The 18,030-nt window shown below is 42.5% G+C and overlaps 1 protein-coding gene across 6 annotated transcripts in view; it reads right to left on the reverse strand.

Annotated features, from left to right (window-relative positions):
- MYO1H (myosin IH) overlaps positions 1-18,030 on the reverse strand; it is a 141,376-nt gene that overhangs the window by 32,851 nt on the left and 90,495 nt on the right. For 4 of the 6 annotated variants that reach the window (XR_014297503.1, XM_082667328.1, XM_082667326.1 and 1 more), the window contains exons 2-6: positions 11,406-11,567; positions 8,141-8,256; positions 6,717-6,915; positions 5,683-5,763; positions 3,169-3,348 (exon numbers count right to left, since the gene is read on the reverse strand). Coding sequence is in view for 5 of the 6 variants with exons in the window: in XM_082667328.1 (XP_082523454.1) it covers positions 3,169-3,348; positions 5,683-5,763; positions 6,717-6,915; positions 8,141-8,256; positions 11,406-11,531 (702 nt within the window). In the remaining variant the exon portion in view is untranslated. Of the gene's footprint in view, positions 1-3,168; positions 3,349-5,682; positions 5,764-6,716; positions 6,916-8,140; positions 8,257-10,592; positions 10,686-11,405; positions 11,568-18,030 lie in introns of those variants that run through there. The other 2 variants (XM_082667329.1, XM_082667330.1) reach the window with 2 other exon arrangements.

The raw sequence follows: 18,030 nt of genomic DNA on the forward strand, positions 1-18,030 counted from the left end.
TCTAACTGTTTAGCACCTGACGATTTGCCAACTGCTGCTTTTTTCAAATTTATTTGTAATTTTGTTTAAAAATCTGTCTGGGAGGGCTTCCCTGGTGGCGCAGTGGTTGAGAGTCCGCCTGACGATGCAGGGGACGCGGGTTCGTGCCCCGGTCCGGGAAGATCCCACATGCCGCGGAGCGGCTGGGCCCGTGAGCCATGGCCGCTGGGCCTGCGCGTCCGGAGCCTGTGCTCCACAACAGAAGAGGCCACAGCAATGAGAGGCCCCCGTACCGCAAAAAAAAAAAAAAAAAAAAAAAAAAAAATCTGTCTGGGAAAACTTTCAAAGTTACATATTAGTGGTATATCTTTAGTGTGTTTTTAAAAATAGGTTTTCTTGCCATTTTTGCTGAATACATTGGAAACACTTGTCTCAATAGATATCTGCTGAAACATACAGGAAAATGACAGTGTTTAAATTCTGAAAATAATCTTGACACACTTAGCAACCAACATCAGAAACTTCACTGCAGGATTTCCTTCACTCAAGGAAATAAAAGTTCGGCATCTAGAGAAACACAGATTCTACAGGAAGTGTAATAAGACTTTTCCCATTAACTCTAGAGGCTGTGTTTTAAACCAGTAACAGACTACCAGTATCACAATTTAAAGAGAAAACCTTCTAGATGAGGGTTTGTTGTCGTTGTTTTGCTTTTGTAGTGCCGAGTATTCCTAGTTTCCTGATTATCTGAAGATTGGTTACCTTAAAAGAGTTCCTTGTTGCGTGGGGAAAACAAAGGTGTCATACCACGAAAACATTCACCAGTGAACTGGCCAGTGTTAAATCTGCAACCTCCCAAATATCCCTGCCCACACAACTAGCAACATCTGCTCTTGCCTCTCCAAGGGCAGGGCTAGTCTAAGTCAGCCCTCAGAGGACACCTAGGGGTTTGGAAGCAGTGCAAATACACTACAAAGCAGTCACAAAGTTTGCCAAAGTTACAGGAGAATATGAAATCGATCAAAATAATACTGGTGAATTGCTTGAGCCATTTCGAAAGCCACTGTGGCATGAGGATCTTGCCAAATTAATCGGGCCAGAAAAAATCTGCAAGGATAGAGGCATGATACATTCCCAAAGAGAGTGATTTGATAATCGAATGGTTAGGAGAAGCCCTACATAAATGAAGCCCTCTTAAATGGATGAAATCCATCCTTAATGGATGAAGTCCTCAAAGAGTGTAACAAATTGATCCTCTGATCATGCTATGAAAAGCCAAAGGTGGTGCTCCCGTACAGCTCTGTTGGAAAAATGAGGTCCTCAAAAAGAAAAATAATCAGATTTGATTTATTCTTTGCTCTAAGAATTAGTACAGGGCTTCCCTGGTGGCGCAGTGGTTGAGAGTCCGCCTGCCAATGCAGGGGACGCGGGTTCGTGCCCCGGTCCGGGAAGATCCCACATGCCGCGGAGCGGCTTGGCCCGTGAGCCATGGCTGCTTGGCCTGCGCGTCTGGAGCCTGTGCTCTGCAACGGGAGAGGCCACAACAGTGAGAGGCCCGCGTACCGCAAAAAAAAAAAAAAAAAAAAAAAAGAATTAGTACAAAGTTTGTTAAGTATAAAATGAGATTATGAGATTCTTTTATCTTCCTGATTTAGCTGCATTTTTCAAAATAAATTTCCATCAAGTCGTCTTTTCCTCCATGACTTACTATGATACGCTGGTCTTCATTTTACAATATTCACTTTACAAGACATGGCTCTCTTTCTTAAATGATGTCCCTGCTTTGTACTCTACCAAGTGACCTCCTTTCAAGCCAGGCCCAGAGAGAAGAGAAAAATCCAAAAACCTTGGGGCAAAAAGGTGCTAGTGACATCAAACACTGAGAGGTGCTAGACATCCTGAGCATCCCACACCCTAGTGCTGGTTGCAAAAAAATTAGTGCTGGGAAGTTAAATTCTGGAAGCCACTTTGTACAACACTACATCCTAGGATTGCTCATAGAAATGGTCTGAACTATTTCTGTAAGGGAGGATGTTCATTCATTTCGCAGAAAACAGTTCTCGGGATGGAAGGCAGGAAGGTGCAAAAAAAGTCTTTTCCAAACTAGTTCTGAAAGCAGAATGAAGTACCATAGGTTGTGGACTCAGATAGACAGTGTGTTTCTATCACACTAGACCAGAAGTTCTCACCGCAGCTGTGCATTAGAATACCCAGGGGATTCCCTGAATGACATTTAATCACCAAGGAATGTTTAAAACAACCCTGATGGAAAATATTTCTACAGTGGAAAGATCTGTCACCACCTTCACCTAGTGATCAAATTCGCATCACTAACAGTGAAGCAATGGACAACATGTGTCTGCTGAGATGATGCAGGATGCCTACGCAGAGCATCTATGCAGTGTCCTTACCAAAAATATTTAATCTCAATCTACTGCTCTAGCATCTTCACACTGTTAATTTTATGAAAAGAAGTAAGAGTCTAGATTGAAAGAAACATAATAACCGAGGCATGATTTTATCTTAGTTGGAAGAAACTGCTATAGATAGTATTTTGAGGACAATGGAAAATTTGACTACGGACTAGTCAGATGATATAAGGAAATTATTGTTAATGTTTAAGGTTCAATATGGCAGCACGGCATAAGAAAATACTCTTCTTTTTAGAAGCTACATGCTGAATTATTTGTGATGGAAGTGCTATAAAATCGCAAATGGCTTTAAAACGGTTCAGCAGCAGTTAGATGACAGAACAGATATAGCAAAGTGGTAATAATTTTTTAATGTGAGTGAGGCATGTAATGATCTTGATCCAACTTTTCTGAAAACTGAAAATGTTTATAATAAAAAAATTATAAGAAAAAAAAATAACACCACCCTGATGTCCAGGTCTTGCTCTAGACCAATTAAATATGAATCTCTGGAAAGTAGAGCCCAGGCATTTGTGTGTTTCAAAAGCTCCTTGGGTGATTCTAGCTTCAGTCAGGGCTGAGAACCACTCACCGAGATATTGGTTACTTTACCAAGATGATACACCTGCCAGGTGTAAAAGGAGGGGTCAAGAAACCAATCAGTAGAATACTTCCACAATGGTAATAAGAAAGTTATTGAACACCCCACAGAAGTCCCCCAAACACCCCTGATCCCGCCCTCCAAAGGGCCACCAGAACCGGTGCTGGTTTTTCCAACCTGTGAGAGGTATTTATACAGCTGGGGATCTCGCTCAAGTCCCAGGTAAGCAAGGAGCTCCTCTTCTCCACCCTCTAGCAGCTGGTAGAAGATGTGGAAATTCCGCTCACCCTGATTTTGATAGACGACTCGAGACTTTTCTATCAAGTAACTGATGATATGCCCGCCTACAGGAATGCCCTTCAAAAGAGAACAAAAAATTCGGGGAAAAACCCCCCAATAATCAAACCACTCTCTTACTGGTGTCTTCTGATGAACTGAAATTCTGAATTTGAATCAAGTCTGATCTAACAATCTTCTAGGATTAGTGTTTTCTGGGTTCCGTTTCAAAAAGAGTTTTGCCTACGCCCACGGTCATGAAGATATTTTCTGTGTTTTCGTCTAGAAGCAACTGTTTTACCATTCACGTTTAGGACTATGATCTATCATTATTCAATTTTTGTATGTGGGGTGAAGTTGAGGCCAAAGATCTCTTTATCCTCCATATGGATTTCCAGTTGACCAGCACCATTTATTGGAAAGACAATTCTATGTATACTGAATCACAGTGATGCTTTGGTCATAAGTCTGGTGACCATATACGTGAGTGGGGCGGGGGGAGGGGTCTTTCTCAACTCTCTTCTGGTCCATCAGCCTCTTTATATATTCTTGTGCCAACATCACACTGTCTTAATTATTGCTTTAAATAAGCTATCCAATAAAGGGTTTGTGTTCCAGGACATATATAGAACACTTGCAAATCAATAAGGGAAAAAAAAAAGACAGCCCAATTAAAAATGAGCAAAAGACTTTAACATACAAGAGGGTTTTTAAATGACCAACGGGCAAAATTTCATTAAAAATCAGGGAGATACAAATTTAAACTACAGTGAGAAACCACTATACCCCACCAGAATGCCTAAAACTAAAAGGACTGACAATACCAAATGTTGGCAAAAGTGTGGAAAAACCGAAACTCTCAATTATAACATTGCTGGTAAGAACTCAGCAATGCCACCTCTGGATATATACCCAACATAAAGGAGTGTGCTTATATCTACTAAAAGAGGTACAAGAATGTTCACAGCACTATTTGCAATAGCCCCAAATTGGATACAACCCAAATGTCCAACACAGGAGAACAGATAAATGGTGATAAAAGTCGAGCAATCAAAAAATGAACAATTCCATGCAGCAACATGGTTGAATCTCACAGACATGTTGATTGAAAGAGGCCAAACACAAAAGAGAACAATTGCATAATTCCATTTTTCTGAAGTTCAAGAAGCAGCAAAATTAATCTGTGATTATAGAGGTCAGAACAGCGATCACCTTTGGGAAGGGGGGTATTGTCAGAGACAGGTAGGAGAACCTTCTAGGTGCTAGAAATTTTTATATCTTGATCTGAGTGGTGGTTACACAGGTAGATTCATATGTAAAAATTTATCAAGCTGTGTACATGACTTGTGTCCTTTTTACTATGTGTTGAATTTCAATAAAAAGTGAAAAAATATATATCGTTATTAAATTTTTTTCAAAGTCTATGCACACACCACCAGAAACCCATGTTCCAGCCTCTGGGAAACGCTGAGTCAGTCTGTCCTCATCACTACACTGAACACTCAGCCAGTTACTGTTCTCTAGCCTAAGTGTCATTTTGTCACTTGGAATTATATGTCCTTGAGAACTTTGTCTACCCCTCCTACTTGCATTAGCCTCATTTAAACTCTGTGTACAACACAACCACATTCATTCATTATGTGTTGTCTCTGGCTACTTTCATGCTACAAGAGCAGAGTTGAGTAGTTGAGACAGAGGCTGTATGGTCCATAAAGCCTAAAATATTTACTATCTGGCCCTCTCCAAATAAGTTTGCCAACCCATGTCATATAATTATGTACACATAAGCAATATATTGTTTACTTTGGAATGTTTTCAAGTTTTATAAGAAATGGCATCACACTGACACCCAGTACGTTCTCACGACCCGTCTACATTGTGCATAGCTGGCGTTCACACGCTCTCACTGCCATAAAACATCTCATTGTGTGAGCATCCCGCAATTTGGCCGTTCTCCTGTTGATGGGCATTCAGCTCTCTCGAGATGTGTTCGTTCTTTTCCAGTCCCTTTACCACCGTGAGCAGTGCTGTTGTGGGCATGTTTGCACATCTGTAGGAATATCTCCAGGCGGGGAATGGCTCCACCTTAGATTATGTGATTTCAACATCACAAGATGATACGCTGTTTTCCAAATGGGCTGTACCAATGTACTCCCCGCCAGCAATGTGTGAGAGTTCCTAATGATCCACATCTTTACCAACACTTGGTATTATCAGACTTCTTAATTTTTGCCCACATAGTAAAATATGTCATCATGGTCTTTATTTGCATTTCCTAGAACTAGCACTAATCCTGGATTTTTCAACTTTTTGAGCCAATAAATGCCCTTCCTCCCTTAAGGTGCCTTGAGATGGGTTTCCACTGCTGGCAAGTTCAGGGGTCCCCATGAAGCAGTAGTAGGAGCTTCAGTGTACCTTAAAGTCAAACTGTATGTCCATGTATTTTCCAAATCTGCTGGAGTTGTCATTCCGGAGCGTTTTGGCATTTCCAAAAGCCTTGGAATACAAAGGGAGGGGAGACTGAACCAAATTGTCATTCACTGCCATTTAAGTCATTCAGTGTCATTTAACGTGTCACTCAATGACATTAAGTGTCATTCAGTGCCGTTTAAGTCATTCGCCATGCTCGTCGAATCCCTGACCCTAACTGACATGCTCACTGGAGGAGGGGAGGGGGAACCAGGAATGAAAGCCATACTTTATCTTCTAAGAAGGAATCACTATTTACAGAGGATTTGATGCCAAATATTGGGGCTGGACCCACAGAAAAGAAGGGAAAAATATCTTCTCCCTAGAGTCCAATCTAGGAATAGATTAGAACTGGCCTAAGGAGAGGCAGATAGGACCCTAGGCCCTTGCTGTTCTAGAAGGGCACAGTTATTGGCCCCCGTCACCAGACACCTTCCTATATCAAAGATGTCAACTGTTCAGCCCAAAGGTCTACTGGGAAAATCCCTTCAACCATAAACACCTTTTACGCAAAGAGCAACCAAAACACAGGAGAAAATAACGTGTTCAAAATCATCCAGCAAGTCAGTGAATTGCAATAGTAGAAATAATAATCATCAAAAAGATTTTAATTAAACAATAAAAATATTAATGAATAATAAGAGTATTATTTTAGTGCTTACTAATTCTGCTGTGTGGTTTTTATGCATTCATCTTGTTTAATCCTCAAAACCTCTTTAAGAGGTAGGTACTATGAGTAGACCCATTCTCCAGATGGGGAATGACTGCAGAAGCTTGCTGGTGCATGACTGCCCCAGCGTTAGTCTCCAGGCCTGCTGGACTTCAAGGTCACGCCCTTCAACCACAATACTACCCATGTGATCCACTGCCCTCTTCTTAACTTCCAGACCTGCCCATTTTGACCGACCTCCCCGAACAGAAGATTCTTACTTAGTGACCTCCCTGGCACTGCCCTCTCTAGGTCCTCAAAGATCGCTCACCTCCAGCACTGGATTGGAGAGTAGCAGTCTGTCACGGGCTATTTGTAGTGACTCAGTCATTGGGCAGGTCACTGCAAAATACTGGAGAATCTTCTTGGAGGCCTCCGTTTTCCCTGCCCCGCTCTCTCCAGAAATGAGGATGAAGTGGTTATTTAGCTCAGAGCACATCATGCGGTAAGCGTTGTCAGCTATGGCGTAGCTGGGGAAGTAGTGAGACAGAAACGCAAGGAATAGAAGTGACTATAACACTCCTTCCCTTGACTCTGATGCCCACCAGAGCAGAAGGACAAAGTACCCTGCCTCCCAGAAGCCATGTCCAGATTGTGGTACAAGGCACTCAGTTCAGACAGAGAGCAAACCTTCACCATCACTCACAGAGTGTACTAGATATCAAAACTCTAACAATAGAAGGGTTACAGTGAAGAATTGGGGCAGGAATAAAAAGATTTTTCAAAATTTACCAATTTTTTAAAAATCTATCAACATTTCTTATAAGAATAAACTACATACTAAGTTACATCCCCAAGAGATGCTCTATTAACTGTAGGTGGAAATAACATTTTGTCTAAATATTGAGTAACTCAATAGATATAACATCTCGTGTTTCCTTCCCTTCAAAACCTAAAGTACTAAGAGTATAGAGACAGGAAGCCAAAAAGATTTGAAAAGCTCTGTGATAACTTTAGGACAAGAGGTAAAACTAGTATAAGGGCTTTATCTACAATATCAGAAACCAAAGCAGGAAGGTCTCCCAAGGGTATAACCTTAGTATGTGGCTGAATTTGAAAGCTGGGTATTTCAGAAATCACTGGTGGTGGTGAGGCAGAAAGGTTCATAAATGCCTTGGGAGTGGAATAGGTGAATCACCAAGAAAAATGAAGGGAGAACCTAGATAATTAGCCCAGAAGTCGACCAAGGAGGAGAACTGGGAAATTCAGCGAAGCCCAAGTCACATAGAGACCAGGCAGGAAATTGCTTTTCTTATGGATCTGCAGCCCTGCTAAGTTCCTACCAACTGGCATTCTTCTCAGCTGCCATGACATTCAGGTACCAGTAGAAGGCACTCTAGCAATCCATTTCCAAGAGAAGACACCTCTCTGGCCACATTTAGATTTCTCAGGAGTCATACAAAGATTCTACTTCTCATCATATTTAAGCTTAGATTTGATCTGCTGTTGTTTTCTACTCTGTTGAAAGGCAGCAGTTTAAGTGAGATACATAACCTAATAAGCGTGCATCAAGGATGTACATGGTTGGGTGGATGGATAACGGATGGGTAGATGGATGGATGGGGAGATGGATGGGTGGGTAGATGGATGGATGGACGGGTGGTAGGTGGATGTGTGGGGTGAAGGGAGAGAGGGGAAAAAGAGGTAGAAAGCGAGAAAAATACTCCTATTGCTGACCTCATGGGTGCTACTTACACATGCGGTGGCAGTTCAAAGAAATTGACCCCTTGATAAAGTTCCATCTGGCTCACAGTGTAGATTCCAAGCTCCTGGTATGGGTTCACAGACACAAGGAGGGTCCCAATATATGTCTAGAGGAATAGACCAAAGCACTAGTGAGGAATTTCGGGGTGCAAATGGCTACAGTAAAAGACCATCACGTGCTATAATCCCCTTGTGTTCCTTCAGTGCTGGGACTATAACACGATAAATAAGACAGGTGGGGAGGGGGGTCTCTGCTGTCATGGAGCCTACATGGCATAGGTGGGCAGACAAAGAGCCGAGGGCCCAAGACTGCTTCAATGAGTGTGCTAAGAAAGGCATACATAGAGTAACGAGTGAGTGAATGACTAAGGAAGGCCACCCAGCTAGTGGGCTTTGGGAGGCTTCTCTAAGGAGATGACATCTGAGCTGAGACGTGAAGGATGATGAGCCTGTCATGAAAAATGTAGGCAGGAAGGGCATCTCAGGCTGAGGGGACATGTGTGGCTCTGCATTGGAGGCCAGTGAGGGACGGGAGACTAGAAAATGGTAGAGAGGATGTTGGGGAGGGTGTGAGTTGAGACCATGCAGGGTGTCAGGAACTGGGGGGTTCATTCCACATGCAATGGATGTCAGAGAGCCCACTCCCCGCTACTGAAATGAAACACTGGCCTGAACTATCACGTAAAAGAGATGACTTTGAGGGTGTGCCCCATGATCCGATGGATTCATGTTTCACAAAGATCCTTCTGGTGACTGAGTGAAAGCAGGGCAAGCATATATAGCTGCCATCTAAAACTGGGCAAACACTCCCACTACTTGCATTTATTTCTCTAGATCTCATTGTTGGATTCAACTAATATTCAAGTGTTTGAAGTACTTATATTTGTAGTATAGCCACTAAAGAAAGCTTCTTGGAATATGATTATGAATAAAAGTTCTAAGCTCTTATATATAAAAATAAATATTTAGGCTCCTTTAAAAATACATCTGGAGGGCTTCCCTGGTGGCACAGTGGTTGAGCGTCCGCCTGCCGATGCAGGGGACACAGGTTTGGGACACGGGTTCGTGCCCGGGTCTGGGAAGATCCCACATGCCGCGGAGCGGCTAGGCCCGTGAGCCATGGCTGCTGAGCCTGTGCGTCCGGAGCCTGTGCTCCGCAACGGGAGAGGCCACAACAGCGAGAGGCCCGCGTACCGCAAAATACAAACAAACAAACAAAAAAATACATCTGGAGCACGGGCTCTAGGTGCGTGGGCTTCAGTAGTTGCGGTGAAGCCCCGCACCGCAATGAAGAGTAGCCCCTGCTCACTGCAACTAGAGAAAGCCTGCGCGCAGCAACGAAGACCCAATGCAGCCAAAAATAAATAAGTAAAATAAATAAAGTTATTTTTAAAAATCCCAGTATTAAAAAAAAATACATCTGGTACTCAGATATAGAGAATAAACTAGTGGTTACCAAAGGGGAGAGGTTGGGAGGAGCAAGATATAGGTTTGGGGGTGGAATGTACAAACTATTGGGTGTAAGATAGGTTCAAGGATGTATTGTACAACACGGGGAATAGAGCCAATATTTTGTAAGAACTGTAAACGGAAAGTAACCTTTAAAAATGGTATAGGGCTTCCCTGGTGGCGCAGTGGTTGAGAGTCCGCCTGCTGATGCAGGGGACACGGGTTCGTGCCCCGGTTCGGGAAGATCCCACATGCCGTGCAGCGGCTGGGCCCATGAGCCATGGCCGCTGAGCCTGCGTGTGCGGAGCCTGTGCTCCACAACGGGAGAGGCCACAACAGTGAGAGGCCCGTTACCGCAAAAATAAATAAATAAATTAAAATGGTATAAAAAAATATATCTGGTATTTTCAGATTCTGAGTTTGTTGTTGCTTTTCATTTCAGAGTCTCAAAGACTGGAGGTACTCAAGCCTACATTAAATTATGCTAAAATCATTCCAACTATTGTTTCCAATCTCTAGGACAAAGTCAGAGAACTGGATCACAGATGAGTATTTTGACTAAAACTCTGCATCGCTTCCATCAGTAGAAACCTTCCAAGATAGAACACAGTTTCTGAAATTTACCTGTTCAGATTGGAAACATTTCGTTTATCCATGATGATCCTATCATCCCACTTATACTTCCCCAAACCATACTATTTCTCTTCTGCTTATACATAAACTTATAGATGAAATCTATTTCCACAATTAAAAATGTACACTCTGAGAAACACTTTGCTTGTTTCTTTTGGTAACCTTGGTTTCCACATGTAGACTGTCACGGGCACTATTACAAACAAAATAACTATACGAAAAAATTTTTTTAATATTTTTAAACTGCTTCTGATCATCTCATTTACTCTTAGCAAAAGCTAATAAAATTAAACAATAACACACACACACACACACACACACACACAGAAACACTGTTGAGTGCATCCTTAAAGGAATTTACCTGAACAGCAACCAATCAAACCAAGGTGGAGTGATAAATGGAGATCTTAATAAAAATTGACCATTAGAAGCAAGGAGACCAACTTGAACAGAGTTCTGGTAAAATACTGCAGTCTTGACCCTTGAAGATTCCTGGGATATGGTGGACATCTCTTATTTTTGCCTGCCTGCCATCAAGTCCCCCTTCTTCCAACAGATTCCTCTGAGAGAACTTCTCCAGCTCTCAGTCCATATCATGAGGTCAGGGGACCACTGGCCTCATCCCTCACCTCTAGAAGTGGGCCTGGGAATAGCCTGGCCAGTCAGAATATTCCTCTGCCTATGCGGATTGGTTCAGAGACAGACACATGACCCAACATGGGCCAATCAGAGCCGACCATTCTCCGTCTCCCAGAAGACTTGCTCCCTCCTCAGTAGCAGCTTTAAGAGGATAACGTATCAGCCTGGTTCCGCTGGCAGTCACCTCACCACCATGCAGAGAGGCTGCTCCAGAAGGAAACTGACGCAAAAGAAAGCAGAGGGATGGGAAAGAGTCCTCAAGGCATCACCCTAGACCCTAGATCTATTTCTGGACCCTGAAGCTACATAGGTTGATAGATTCCCTCTTGCAGCTTAGGCCGATTTAAGTTGGGTCTCTGCCAACAGCAGACATAAAAGTCTTAATTCAAAGAATCAAAGTGTACCTGACAGTGGTCCCTCGACGCCCCCCTTTAATGCCTAACCTAATTAGAGTGAAACTGTTCACGATCATCGAGACAAGACCAGAAGGGAGCCACCACTCTAGGAAAAACAGCTGAGAAATGGGTTACATTACATAGATGAGGTTCTCGCTGAAACGCTTGCGAAGGTTGTCCAGAAAAGCAGATTCACTGGTGTAGGCATCCAACAGCACAAAATCCTGCACCCCGACCTTGTCCCGGGCAGTCAGCGCGCTTTCCATGTGCAGCCGAATGTGCTTCCGCCGCACTTCTTCTTTCTACAGGAAACAGAACATTCCTCAGCAACTCACTTATTCTGTCATTTTTATTGCACGTCTAAAATGGAAATAGCAAGATCCCAAATCCTGGGGATAGTTGAGAGCAGAGATTAAATTATGCTCTCTTCATTAAGCATTTATGATCCAGTTAGGGATACAAGTAATGATAGTAAAAGCAATAACTGTAGTAACAGCGGCTGCTGCCAGGAACTGAGCATTTACTGTTAGTCACTACACTAAATGCTTGACGTGTGTTATCTCTCTTGATCCTCATTCTGACCCTATGCTCTTATCATGCCCATTCTACAGGCCAGAAAACTGAGGACAGAGAGGTTATAAAACATGTCCAAGACGTGCCAAAAGGCAGAGCCAGGATATGCACCTAGATAGCCTGGCCCTATAGCCTGCTTTCCTGACCATGATGTACTCACTGAATGTTAGTTGCCTAGACTTCCTATGTAATTCCCAGATGAGTGATGAGAACGTTGGTCAGAAGGAGACTATCTTGTTGCAGAGGAGTATTTCAACATCAACAAAGGACAAACTTGGAGGGTCTCCTCCCAAAGGCTGGGCTTCAGACCTCCCCGGAGAAGGTTGGTGGCAGCCCACTGGATGGTGGAGAATCTTGCTAGGTTACTAAGTCCAGACCAGGCAGCAGAACAACCCTCCCAGGAACAGACGAGCAAAGGGAGCCAGATCACCGCTGGGCGGGAGACCTCGTGCTGCCCTGTTTGGGTTGGGAGGGCCGTGGGAAACAGCTCTCCAGGGCTCAGGTAAGCTGAGGCTGGGGGTGTGCAGAGGGAGTGGGGAGCTGCTGTGGGTAGGAGGGCTGGAGTGTGTGATGTCTGTACTGGGAGGACTGTGGCAAGGTGGTGACCAGGCCAGGGCTGCAAAGTCACTAGGGACTCCGTACTCTGGGTACCCAGTCCGTGTATGTCTGCACACCACATCCCACTGTGCAGCTGACAGCAGCTGAAAGGCAAGGAAAAGCAAAACATCACAAAAGGAGCCGTGAGGAGAAACCTTCTGCTATTGCAATGCCCTTCCAGCACCTTCTAGTGACAAAGACTGACATCATGCCCTCTTCAAGGAGAAATGCTTAAGGAGTCCACTTCATTATCCCAGAGCAGGTACAGAAGGGTGAATTTGGATCTGAGAGACAATAAATGGACACCTGGTACATATGGCTGTGCAAAGGTCCTAGAATAGCCGCAACCATCTTGAAAAAGAAAAACAAAGCTAGAGGACTCACACTTCTTTAGATAATCAAGACTGTGTGCCAACTGATTTTTGTCAAAGGTACCAAAACAACTTGGTGCGGAAGAGGAAAATCTTTTCAACCAATGGTGTACAAACAACCAGATATCTATAAGGAAAAACTGCATTTCAACCCCTACATCAGACTACATACATATGTATATTATACAATAAAATATATTGTACAGTATATACATTTATATATGTATACATAAGTATATAGAGTTAATATATATTAATTTGAGATGGATTTTAGATCTAGATATAAATGCAAGATCTGTAAAGCTACTAGGAGAAAATAGAGGGGAATATCTTTGCATCCAGAGAAAGGCAAAATTTTCTTAGGACAGAGGAAGAAATAACTGTAAGAGACAAAAAAAAGAAATTAGAACTTCATCAAATATAAACCTTCTCATCAGAAGATACTGTTAAGAAATGAATCAGCAAGCCATAGACTGTCAAAAAGATGTTCATGAACTAGATACCTGCAAAGGATTTGTATCTAGAATAAAAGACTCCAACAGCTCAGTTTAAAAAAAAGCAAAAAACACAGAAATTGGGCAAAAGACTTGAATGGATGCTTCACAAAGGAAGATAGACAGATGGTCAATAAGCACATAGGAAAGTGTTCAACATCATTAGTAATCAGAGAAACGCACATCAGAACCGCAATGAGATGCCACCAGAAGAGTTCAAATGAAAAAGACTGACGATATCGAACATTCCCAAGATTGTGGAGCAGACAGAACTCTCATACATTGCTGGCAGGAAGGTAAAGCGATGGAATCACTGGGGAAAAGTCTGGCAGTTTCTAATGAAGTTAACCAAACCTCTACCCTTTCATCCAGCAATTCCATTCCTAAGTATTTACACAAGAGCAATGTAGACGTATGTCCACAAAAAGACTGGAACATGAAGGTTTGCATCGAGTTTATTCATGATGGTCCGAAACTGGAAACAATCCAAATTCCTATCAACTGGAGAATGGTTGTGGAACATCTATACAATAGAATGGGTACAGCAATAAAATAGAAATGACAGGTATGCACAATGACACAGACATTATGCTGGGTGAAAGTACTCAGACACAAAAGACTGCATGCTGTATGATTCCATTTATATGAAATTCTAGGACAAGCAAAACTAATCGACAGTGAAAATCACAACAATTGCTGCCTGGTTATGGGGGGACTGCCTGGCCAAGGACATTTTTGGAGTGATGGAAATATACTCTAACTTGAGAGGACTCTGAGTTACATGGGTGTATCTATTTGTCAAGATAAATGGTTACAATGTTGTACGTTATGATACATGTACAGTTTGTTTGAAAAAGAACCATAAAAAATAATCAAGTGGGGAGAGGATGGGGAATAGGTAGAGGTAAAAATGATAACAGGATGGCAGAATGTTCATAATTGTTGAAGCCAGGTGATGGGTACAGGAGGGATTATACTCTTCTGTTTACTTTGTACTTGCTTGCAATTTTCCATAATGAAAAGTTTTAAGAAACAAGATCACCACCAGGTGTCTCCCTTCACTAGCTAAATGGAGCTAGAAGGCGCAATCATCTGCTCTTAAGAATGAAGACGATGCATTTAGATCAAACTATATTAGTGATTACAAATATTCCCGTTTTAAATAGTTTTTATAAGGGAGGCAGTATAGCATAGTGATGGAGCACAGGGACTTTGGAACACGAGTCTTCCCAGTTTCAAATCCTTGGGGAAAGTCTCTTAATCTCTCTAAGCCCCAGTCTGTTTCACGTCTGTAAAATGGAATATAATTGTACCTACTTCATAGGGTTATTGGTTTGAACAGAACCATGGAAAGCTCTTGGGACAGTGCCAGATACAATATCAGCTCTGGGAGTACTGGCTTCTGTCCTCATTAATATTAACAATTCGATTATTAGAAACAAGACCATAATAAAGCAAAAAAGAAATCCGCTGGTAAGTAGTCAACAAGCCCCATATTAAATTAGGAGTGGGCTGGAGTCTGAAGTAATCTCTGGAGCTGTACCCACAAATATTACTGCAGCTGGACCTCTGTGGGTGGAGGGTGCAGAGATTGTAACACAGCTTCTTTCTTATTCCAGTCCTAGAGATGGGAGCCACAGCATGCTTACAGGAGTGAGCCCTGCAGTCAGCCCCAGCGCCTTATGCGACCTTCCAGCCCAAAGAGATTTGACGAAACCTCTTAGATTAAGGAATGTGACAATAATTTTAACTTGCAAGGGCCAAAGCACAGTCTATCCATGTCAGCCTGGAGTTTTGTTTGTCGCAGTATTTCAATTCTAATATCTGGATTTCTTTTATCTAGTTTGTTTCAAAATACCTTTAGAAGGGTGTGAACAAGCTAGAGGAGCCTAATGATATTGACAAGAACAGTCAGAAGGATAAATATTGGAGCAGAAAGGGGAACAGTAATAAAGAAATGGAAGGATTTCAGCTTTGACCAAAAGGAAGACGATTAAGAGACTTTATCAAGAAGAGAACATTAACACCATAAATGACCAGATAAGAGGGAAATTAAAGAGTGAGAGGTCTTTACTATACCTATGAAAGAACTCCATCTTTGGGGTGATAAAACTGTAGTAGACACCACCGCGCAAACACACACAGCAGTGATCACAAACTCTGCTACCTAAAGAGCAGGTACTGGGATTCAGTCAAGCTGCAGGTGGCCGGGACTCACTTAAGACTAGGGAGTGAATGGCCATCTGTGTGCAGCCACTGCTCGGTTTTGGCTGGTTGACGGATATACGGCTTGTATATCCTTCCTTGTATATCCAAGGAAGGATATATTCCTTGTATATCCAAACCTTTCAATTCCTTAAGAAAAGTTTAAAACGTATATTCCTTGTATATCCAAACCTTTCAATTCCTTAAGAAAAGTTTAAAACGTAGAATTTTATGTGAAGTCCTATAGCATGTATTTAGCCTCATGGGACACTAGTTTGCAAGCTCTGCAGCAGACACTGCAAAATAGAGCAGGCTACCCTTTGTCTTGGATGGTTTAGGTGTTTCACTCATCTGAAGGCAAGGGATTCAATGAGATGCTCCCAACGGGACCACTGTTTTGGAAGCATCATGTTGTCGATGGCGATCTGATCATATCACCTTCTGCACAATCTACTGCTTGACCCAGTGTGTCCGGGGGATGGAGGGCAGTGGGGGAGGTGGGCACAATGTGAATAAAGATGGTGAGAAGCTTTGGCAGCAACAGAAATGCCTGCCAGATGTTCCATGGGCTGCCCCACATTTCCCCTTGCAGTTAGGTGGTGTCACATAACTACTTCTAGACAACAGGTTGTGAACAGAAGTGACATTTGTGCCAGACCCTTTAGTGGGTTATTAGGACTCCTTCAGTGCTGCAATGATTGAGAACTTCTCTCACTGAATGCATGAGCCACAAAACCAAAGTAGCCTAGATTCCCGAGTCATCACATGGAGAAGTTCTAAAGAATCATCCAGACCCTAGTAGAATTTGTGAACACAAGAAATAAACTTCTGTTATGGTAAACTTCTGAGAGTTGGGGGGCTGTTTGTTACTGTAGCCTAAGGCTGCTTAACCTGACTAATACAGATGCCAAAAGGCTTTTCCATTGGTAGAATAGCAGTTTGAATATGAACCACAGCTCTTGCATGTTAAACTCAGCCAACAGGTTTGGCTACTATCCTTAAGCTTGGAAAATGAGAAGGAGGCATTTTTTTAAGGGAGAAAATAAGCCCTAGAGTTGTAGCTTTTGAATTTTATTTTATACTTCAGAACAACTTTGTTCAAGGTAAGTCATAAGAAACCTCAATATACAAAATTAAAAAGCAGAGCCTTTCTGATTAAGGTGGAAGGGAATGTCTCCTTGGAAGAGAGTCTGAGGAGCCCTGAGGGCAAAGGAGAGTTTGCAAACCCCTGCATGTCCCCTGTATCATGTTCCCCAATCTTCATTATTTGATGACTTCCTTTACATTTATAGTCATATCAGTATACCACCAGTACTATTTTTTACCTCAAATGTTTCCTTAAAGAGCTTTTTTCCTGTAAATATATACAGTTAAAGTTTTATTATGAAAAAATGTTCACACACAAAATTATCAAACGCATACCAAACCCAAGGTACCCATTACTCAGCCTCAACAAATACCAACCGACGGCCCCTCTTACTTCAGCTATGCCTCACCACTCCTCCCGACACTGGAGGGATTCCTTCCAGGTAAGTCACAGATACCATATCACTATCTATAAATATTTCAGTAGGTATCTCTAAAAGGTAAAAAGCTCTTAAATTATATGTACACAACACTATTATCATATATAAAGACCTTCACAATAATTCCTTAATGTTAATTATCATACACAATCAGTGTTCAAATTTCTCTATCTTATAGGATACTGGTATAGTTGGTTTGCTCAAATTAGGATCCAAACAAGGTCTACACATTGAATTTTAGTCAATGGGTCTTTCAATTCTCTCTTGTTCCAGGGCTCCCTCTCCTTTTTTCTTGCAGTGTATTTGTTGAAGAAATTGGACAATTTGTCCTGTAGAATTTCCCACCTTCTGGACTTTTGTTGATTGCACACTGATGGGGTCGTTTAACATGTTTTTCTTTGCCCTGCAATTCCTAAAAACTGGTAGTTTGACCTAGAGGACTTATCAAATATAGGCTTGAGTTTTACCCTGGCAAAAAGACTTTACAGGCAGTGAAGTGTACTTCCGGTGGAAGGCACGTGAGGTCTCGCTGTCATTTTGAGATGCCAGTGCTCTTATACACATTGCCTAAACCCACATTTTCTTAGAAGACTGCAAAAAAAAAATGGTAATGTTCCACTTCTACCACTTCTTCATTTATTAGCTGGGATCTTTCTATAAAGAGAAACCTTATCGGGGCTTCCCTGGTGGCGCAGCGGTTGAGAATCTGCCTGCCAGTGCAGGGGACACAGGTTCGAGCCCTGCTCTGGGAGGATCCCACATGCCGCAGAGCAACTAGGCCCGTGAGCCACAACTACTGAGCCTGCGCGTCTGGAGCCTGTGCTCCGCAACAAGAGAGGCCGCGACAGTGAAAGGCCCGCGCACCGCGATGAAGAGTGGCCCCGGCTTGCCACAACTAGAGAAAGCCCTCGCACAGAAACGAAGACCCAACACAGCCAAAAATAAATAAGTTAATTAATAAAAACTTTAAAAAAATATATCCATACCTTAAAAAAAAAA

Source organism: Grampus griseus, assembly GCF_964374135.1.
Source record: "Grampus griseus genome assembly, chromosome: 12".
Lineage (NCBI taxonomy): Eukaryota > Metazoa > Chordata > Mammalia > Artiodactyla > Delphinidae > Grampus > Grampus griseus.